This window comes from Gymnoscopelus microlampas (assembly GCF_963454915.1).
Source record: "Gymnoscopelus microlampas genome assembly, chromosome: 21".
NCBI classification, from domain to species: domain Eukaryota; kingdom Metazoa; phylum Chordata; class Actinopteri; order Myctophiformes; family Myctophidae; genus Gymnoscopelus; species Gymnoscopelus microlampas.
The window spans coordinates 2343166-2352430 of record NC_139958.1 but is presented as its reverse complement, the minus strand read 5'-3'; the positions used below and the strand labels follow the sequence as shown (position 1 = coordinate 2352430).

Genomic DNA, 9265 nt, shown 5'->3' with positions numbered 1-9265 from the left:
CCCCCACCCCCCTAGGAAACTGGTGGAAAAATACATATTTATCAAATCTACTGTGCTGCCTTATAGGCATGACTAGGGGAAATAAGGAACCTTACGCAACAGAGCTGTTGTGATGTGTGGAGTGTAGTGTGCCATCTAGTGGCTGAATGTTGAATGTTGTCCATCTGTGCTGAAGCTCTCATGCAGTAACACAACCTGTCGGTCTTGTTTCAGGAGTTTGGTTATGAAATAAAACATCCTGACCTGGCCAAGAAAACCCTGGACATCTCAGTGTGGGATTATGACATGGGCAAATCTAATGACTTTATTGGTGAGTGTCTGTCTGTCTGTCTGTCTGTCTGTCTGTCTGTCTGTCTGTCTGTCTGTCCGTCCGTCCGTCCGTCCGTCCGTCCGTCCGTCTGTCTGTCTGTCCATCCAATCCAGGGGTGGGCAACGTTGTAGATGGTGAGGGCCACTACATTTCCACACTCACTCTGGGGGGCCGCATTGTTGATCGGCACTCTCGCCAATAGTACCCCACTACTCAAAAAGCCCATAGTAGTCACATATGTGATAAATAAGGGATATTAACAATTATTATTCGTTGTAATTTTGTTTATATTTAGCATTTAGTAATCGGAAAGGCGACATGTCGGAACAATGACCTGTAACCATTCAAGCCATAGTACATCAGAAACAGTATCAAAGATTGTGTTTCTTTGTGTGTATAATATAATATATGCTGATCAATAGTGTTGCTGTGCCCATACAGGAGGATGCCAGCTGGGCATCCAGGCTAAGGGGGAATGCCTGAAGCACTGGTACGACTGTCTGAAGAACAAGGACAAGAAGATCGAGCGCTGGCACGCTCTACTGAACCACAACTCTGTTCAGTTTGATGACTGAGACGTTTCTACTGAACCACAACTCTATGGTTTATTTCATTCCTCCTCCTTCACTCATCCTCTCTCATATAGGGCTGACTTTCTTAGAACGGTAGTTCTAACTTTCTCATGCCAATTAAGGACCCCCAAAATTATATTTTTGGCCGCGGACCCCCATCTGAAATGTGTTTGTGCCAGGAAACCCCCAGAAGACAAGATTTACGTAAAAAAAAAAACGGGAAAAAAAACGAATTCAAAATCTTTCAAACATTTTCGATATTTTTCGAAAAAATGTTCAAAAATAGCAGATGTACAAGCTCACAGCATGGCACGAAGTGAAGAAATATGAGAAAGATTTTTGACCCCTATCAGAAAAGAGTTTCTGAAGATTTGTGTTAAAAAAAAAATCAAATCTTCCAAAAATGTTCAAGATTTCAAAAATAGCAGCTCACAGCTTGTACATGTGCTATTTTTGAATAGTCAAAGTATAAATAAAGTAGTTAAAATGATTGTGATGCTGTGTTAACTATTTTTTCTAGGGACCCCCTGGAACCCCCCCCCCCTCCCCCCTCCCCCCTCCCCTCCAGACCGCACTTTCAGAACCTCTGCATCACATCATTACCATAATGCTCGTGTATACAGTAAAATCCTCAATGTTCATTTAAAGCTGCACTACGTAACTTTCCTCTTCTGCCCCGGATTCGAACCCGTTTTCCTGTGAAAGTGCTGATTTTCTTTTTGTTTTTGTTTTACCATTGAGCTGATAGAGCCGGCCTGCTTGCTCAGGGGATAAATGTAATCTTAACCATCAGGTCAAAACTCTTGTCAGATCCTGTGTCTAGGTGAGACATGATGACCTTTGACACCATCTAAATGTCTCAATAGAAGAGCAGGCAGACTAAATAGATATAAGTTATATTTATAACTAGGTTATGTTGTATTAACATACTCTACCATACAGATTGGACAAAATTACATTTCATTCATTTTATTAAAAAAAAAAAAAAAGTGACACAAAGAGTCTCCTTTGTGTCTCCTACCGGAACCGTTGCCTACCGGTCCGCTGGGCATCAAATTATTGGCTTATATAGAAATGAGACAAAAACTAAAAATATATATTTTTTGGGGGTGAACTATCCCTTTAAGAAAGCACCGTGCAGGATTCTACTGATTTGAAAAAGGTTGTTATCATATTTGATGGAGGAGATAAAGACGTTGATACTATAGTGTTTATAGACGTTATGTTCTGAAGTACACGCCTACAGTACATGCCCAGGTGAAGTACACGCCTACAGTACATGCCCAGGTGAAGTACACGCCTACATGCCCAGGTGAAGTACACGCCTACATGCCCAGGTGAAGTACACGCCTACAGTACATGCCCAGGTGAAGTACACGCCTACATGCCCAGGTGTCACAAAAGGACTTCCCCCTCAGACACATGACTTTGACCTCGTTGACCCAGAATGATTAATGTGTGATGTTGTTATTAGTATGAGATCATTCTAATGTGTTGTGTAATAAACATATAATCTAATGTGACTTCTGTGCTCTGGCATATACTTCATCTCACCTTATCAACACATTTTCACTTTATCACGCCATGGTGCGTTTTATAGTGCATGGAAGGCTTTCAAATGTTATGGATGACGTGGAGGTATTAACCCATTAAGACCTGAAGCCGCTTCTAAAAAAACCTCAAAATCCAGTCCAATCAAAAACAGTTTATCGGGAAAAATTATATAAAAAAAACATTTTCACGATTTTTCAAAAATAGCAGATCTACAAGCTCGTAGCGCGGCACTCGGTGCCGCGCTACGAGCTTGTAGATCTGCTATTTTTCAATAGCCAAAGAAATCTAAAGTGACACAGATGCGTTCCCAGGCCTGAAGCCGATTCTACACATGTCTTCTAAATCCCAACAGTTTTCTGAAAAAAAACGTATGTTTCTATATCAGTGGTGCTCGAACCTTTGCATGTCAAGGACCCCCACAACGATATGTATTTGGCCGCCGACCCCCATCTCAAAATATGTTGTTCCAGGGACCCCCCCCCCCCCCCATGAAGCAAAGATTTGAGTAAAAAAAAATGTTCGCTTTAAAATAATATAAATATTCAAAGATTTGCACCCATTTTCACGATTTTTCAAAAATAGCAGATCTACAAGCTCATATATCTGCTATTTTTGAATAGCCAAAAGTGTAAAATAATGCTTTTTTTTTAGCTCAAGTCGTAAAATGACACACGGATGCGTTCGAGGTCTTAATGGGTTTAAATAATAGGTGGAAAGGAAGAGAAGTCGGCACTCTGCATCTCGCAGCAGAAACGTTTATTTAGTGTAAACACTTTAGTTTACACTAAATAAACGTTTCTGCTGGGAGCTCCAGTGTGCGAACTTCACTTCCTTCGCTCCTAAGCAGTGGTGGAAAAAGTACTCGCATGTTTTGCTTGATAAATTCAAAATGTACTTGAGTAAAAGTGCAAAAGCATTTGCATCAAAATATGCTTAAGTACTAAAAGTAAAAGTACTCATTGTGCACAACGTCCCATTTCACAAGTTTCCTAATGTATAAAATCATTTGAAAATAGCAGATCTACGAGCTCACAATGCGTCGCACCGCGTGAGCTTGTAGATCAGATTTTCAAATGGCCGATATGTATATAGGGCTGAAGGTGGTTGCTTGTAGATCTGCTATTTTCCAAAGATTGTTATTCATTTGAGAACTTGAAATGGGACATTCTGCATAATAATGAGCATAGGCCTGTTTTTACTTTTTTTGGTGCATTTTTATGCCAATACTTTTGGCACTTTTACTCAAGTACATTTTGAATTCCGGACTTTTACTTGTAACGGAGTATTTCTACATTGCAGTATTGATACTTTTACTTAAGCAAAAAAATGTGAGTACTGTTTCCACCACTAGAGATAAAGAGGTTTCTGCCTGACAACAACAGTATGCTATATGATTACTGCAGTGGCATCTCATAATGAAGGATAAATGTGTTTATAAACATACTGAGCAAAGCACAGATGATCAGCTTTACACTGAAAACAGTCAATTGCTGCAGAAAGGTAAAATAATGCCTCTTCAGGCATTATACTGTATGTGTGCATCATTGCATGTGCAGTAACACAGTGTTAACACTCTAACATACAGCAATATGTGTTTAATAAATGAATACATGAAATAATGAAGGCTCCACTGTATACTGCTGGTGTGTACTTGTATTGTGACCGGTGTTGCCAGATTCTGCAAGAGAAATAAGCAACCGGGTCTGTGAAATCAAGCCCAAAAGATTAAAAAAGCGACTAGCACTTTAAAACCTATATTTCATCGGCTCTGTGAAAATGGCCGATCTACAAGCGACCGTGTTGTGAGCTTGTAGATCTGTTATTTTCAAATACATATTGGGGGGGGGGGGGGATATTTCAACAACACAAATCTGGTACGGGGGTCCCTGACACAAAATGTTTTCAGATGGGGGATACTCGGACAATTACATATTAATTTTAGGGGTCCTTGACATGAAAATGTTTGAGGACCACCGCATCTGTGTCACTTTAGATTTCTTTGGCTATTCAAAAATAGCAGATATACAAGCTCATAGCGCGGCACCGAGTGCCGCGCTATGAGCTTGTAGATCTGCTATTTTTAAAAAATCTTGGAAAAAAAAGGTTTTCGATTTTTTTTTTCAAAAAACTGTTAGGATTTAGATTTTTCAGGTCTTAAAGGGTTAAACAGCATTAGGAAACAAGCCCATAATAAACAACTACACTTTAGAAACAAACCCGAAATAAACACACGACCCACAAACTAACCGATATTTACAAGCTATGCTTTACAGGGGGAAAAACAAGCCCAAAGTCGCTTACAATGAGCGGCAGACCTGGCAACGCTGCCTGCCTGTGACATGGCAGAGCCCTTTGTTTGAATCAGGTGAGGTGTAGACCAATCAGCACAGAGAGACACGCTGCAGGGATTTTAGTGATCTTTGACCCCCCCGTGTTGATAAAACGCCGCGCTCTCTGCTCTCTCCCAGTGGGTGAGAGTTCACGTCAGATCTTGTTCTAATGACAAGGTCAAGTTGAATGAATCACGTCTGGTTAAAAGTCACTTCCAAATGTCCCGGACGTGAATGAAAAGACAGCATTGTGTCTGTCGGTGCCCTAAAGCTCTCCTTTATGTAACCCTAAACCCCAACCTAACCTACATGGACGGGGGATTTATACCAGCGATGGACAGAGGGGGGAAAAAGTACTCACATTCTCTACCTAAGTAGCCTACTGCATTGCAAAGAAATACTCTGTTTCAAGTAAAAGTCCGGAATTCAAAAAGTTACTTGAGTAAAGGTACAAAAGTGTTGGTATCGAAATGTACATTAAAGTACCAAAAGTAGAAGGTAATAATTTGTCAGAATGTCCCATTTCGCAAGTTTTCAAAATGTATAAAATGTGTAAGAAATCTTTTGAAAATAGCCGATCTACAAGCTCACAATGCGTCGCATGGCGACGCATTGTGAGCTTGTAGATCTGCTATTTTCAAATGGCCGAAATGTATTTAGGGCTGAAGTGGAGATGTAGTGGAGTCGAAGTAAAAGTACTGAAAATTGGAAATATTCCAGTTAAGTAAAAATAGATCAAAATTCTACTTAAGTACAGCACTTTAGTAAATGTACTTTACACCACTTTGGTGATGGAAGAAGTACACACATGTTTTACTTTAAGTAAAAGTATCGATACTGCTATGTAGAACAGGGGTCAGTCATCACCATGTCAGCTTGTGATGGACATTTGTATCAATATTACATTTTTTGTCAATACGGACATACAAAATAACTGGTCAATAATTTGACCATGAACCCAAATGACTATCCCTAAATGTAATGTGCCATAGTGTCTGTGTACCAGTGTGCTTTAATGCGCCCCACCTGTAGTCTCGCTAGACGAGATTGAAATCTCGTGTAGCGAGACTTCCGGTGGGAATTCAAGACAATTCAACACAATGCAACAAACGTTGCATTGTGTTCTGTTTCGTGCTGTAGAAGCCACGACGAGGACGCGGATGTAAACAAAGGCTGTGGTGCACGACGGCGGAGGGTCCCGACTAACGCCTGGAACAATAATATGTCTAACGCCATCCTCCATTGCAGAGCGATCGTCCGTCGAAAACGTCTCGTTTACCACCACGTTAAAAAAGAAATGGAGATGTGAAGCTTTTTTCTCAAGGAGTTTTAATGGGAGACGACGAGAGGGAGTGTTTTTTTGTCATGGATCCGCATTCGGCCTTTCCATTGTAGAGACTCCGTGCATGATCCCAAAGTTGCGTCAGGGCGCCCTGTGAGGAAAAAAGAATTGGCAAAAACGGTCCGGACCGGTTATGGCACTCTCCACGCATGGCTTTACAAGAACGTTCCGGTCCGTTTTTGGCACACAATGTTTTGAATATACACGATCTAGCGCAAGGCCTATTGGCGCGCTAGCTGTGGTGGACCCGGGGATGGAGTTATGACATTTTTCTACTGTAAAGCAGTGGTTCTCAAACTTTTTCATGTCAAGGACCCCAAAATTGACACTTATTAGCCTGCGGACCCCCATTTGAAAAAGATAAGCCAGGGACCCCCATAATAGAAGATTTTTACGGCTCTCTAGCAGGGATTTTCAACCATTTTAATTTCAAGGACCCCCAGTTTGACATGCATTAGGGTTACGGACCCCCATTTAATGGCATTTATACCTCTGGGACCCCAATTCATATTGTAAAATCAATGTTAATGTAACTCTGAGAGTGTACAAATGGAACCAAATGGACCCGTTAGGGTCCATTTGGTTCCATTTGTACACTCTCAGAGTTACAGACAGACCCATAAGGGCCCATTTGGTTCCTGTCCATCATTTAGCTGGGGACCCCCTGGAACCCCCTCAAGTACCCCTGGGGGTCCCCGGACCCCACTTTGAGAACCAATGCTGTAAAGGATATCATAACATCATAGAAAAGGTAAGAAAACCGTGGGGTAAAATCCCCCTTTAACATAGTCTACTGATGATTGGCACTTGACATTGTTTATATGGTCAAAATGACTGAAATTTCAGTTCCTTAGTTTATTTCTTTTTCTCAGTTCTCTGTTTGTCAGAAATGTCAAGTCAAATGATTTGTGGTTTTGTCCGCAAGTGTCTTTCCAAGTTTCTCTTTCTTCACCATCACTGTGCAGTTCTCGCACAGTGAATTCTGATGACATTGCAGTTCCATGTTAGCCTGGTAAACCCCCCTGGAACTAGCCTGGGGGGTTTACCAGGCTAGTTCCATGCATGGTGGTACACAAATACATATGGCTGAGATTTCAGTTCCTTTTCCCAGCTCTCTGTCTGAATTTAAATTCATTTTCACACTGACTGCCCCCACTCATTTGTTGGGGTGAATTTTCAAACCAGCAAACCTGAGCATGGTTTTGACGGAGGACGATATGAATGCATGGTTTTTGTCAGGGTTTTCAAATTGCTCCACAATGGACGAGCTATACACTCGTTTTCTGTTTGTTTGTCAAGGTACTGTGGTTAGTTTCAAGAGTTGTGCTTTCCGTTAAGGTGAACAAGTATTCGACGTTGATGAGAAAGTCTACACACCGGGGCGATTTTTTTTCATGCGAATGATACGTTTTTAAAAAAAAACCCTGATAGAGTCAATGCAAGCTTACATGGAGCGAAAAAGCGAAGCGAAAAAGGGTCTTTCAATTATTCGGAACGAGTCCGAATTTTGCGTATATTCGCATATTCGCCGGTGTGTAACCGCCTTTAGACCATGTGTAGGTGGTGTAACGTTAAGGTATGCCTGTGGAACAATAGCTATTAGCATTACTTCTAGCCGTCTGTCTTGTCTTGCATCCTCACCTGATGCAATCATGTACGGGTAGTCGTGTACCAATACCACAAATCTCCTGCAATATATTAATGAGCATGACTTGTCATCCTGACACTTTACGAGTCACCAAAAAACGTATTGTGAATATTTAGGATAGATATGTACACATTATTATAACCAAAACACAAAATGTGCCGCGGACATGGACATAAGGTGAGGTAAAAAAAAAATAGTGCTGCCTAAGGTGCAGCACTATTATGTAACAAATATGGGACAAAACTTGATATAATTTAATACAGCTTATAGTTTTTAATATTTTTTTTTAAATGTTTTATTAATTACTTGGCCTGTGTTCAAAATGTTACTTGAGGAAAGTATCAGCATAAAAAAAAAAGTACCAAAAGTAAAAGTACAAAAATGTTTGAAAATAGCAGATCCACAAGCTCACAACGCGTTGTGTGATGCGACGCGCTGTGAGCTTGTAGATCTGCTATTTTCAAATAGCCTATGTATAACATAGGGCTAAAGTGGTGAATGTATGTTTCATAATGTAAAAATGGATATCTGAAAAGTAACTAGCTACTAAAGCTTTCAAATAATTTTTGTGGAGTAAAAGTACAATATTTGCCTCTGAGATGTAGTGGAGTAGAAGTAAAAGTATTGGAAATTGGAAATACTCAAGTAAAGTACAAATACTGTACCTCATAATTGTACTTAAGTACAGTACTTAAGTAAATGTACTTAGTTACTTTTCACCGCTGGAAAGAGAAATGCAGATGTGGTCTTATTATATCTTCCACTAGCAGGTTTATTTCACCAAATTCAATCTGCTGAGATATGTATGTATTGTTATAATTGTATGATAGGTCTGATATTAGACTGGTTTTGGACTTCTGGTTTAATACTGATGAGCTGTGGATCTAACTGGTCTCTGCTCCATGTGAGTAAACATATATGGAAACAAATCAGTCCATTTCATTACAATGTCAAGTTTAACTTTCCTTTCTTGTCATGTTTTAAGTCACTTCCATGTTCCATATGAAAATACACCCACAGAAATTCAAGGAATTTGAGAAATGAAAGATGCATTACTGGACAATAATTATATTCTCTAGTCTAAACATGGAACAAAAAATGTTGAGTCATGAAATCTGAATATAGTGAAAAGTTAAACAAAGTAGTTTGTATGTAATTGTCAAACGCCACGTTAATCTATGTTTGTAAAGTGAGGATGTTTATTGTCAACACTTTATGATAGTAAAGAATGGAGTTCAGGCTCATTATCAGCTCTGATGAGGTATATGGTCACGTTTGTTCATTGATAGACCTACTTAGTCTCTCTGTGGACATCAATAAATCAATACCACTTATGCCCATCACACACACACACACACACACACACACACACACACACACACACACACACACACACACACACACACACACACACACACACACACACACACACACACACACACACACACACACACACACACACACACACACACACACACACACACACACACCATTGTTAGGTTGTTTGCT

At 40.2% G+C, this 9265-nt stretch overlaps 1 protein-coding gene across 1 annotated transcript in view; it reads left to right on the top strand.

The window, feature by feature from the left end:
* Positions 1-885, top strand: part of LOC311037329 (rabphilin-3A-like) — a gene marked incomplete at both ends in the record, with an annotated part of 20760 nt that extends 19875 nt beyond the window's left edge. The window contains 2 exons of the mRNA XM_084046456.1: positions 214-310; positions 752-885. Coding sequence (XP_083902582.1) covers positions 214-310; positions 752-885 — 231 coding nt within the window. The remainder of the gene's footprint in view (positions 1-213; positions 311-751) is intronic.
* Between the last annotated feature and the right edge of the window lie 8380 nt (positions 886-9265).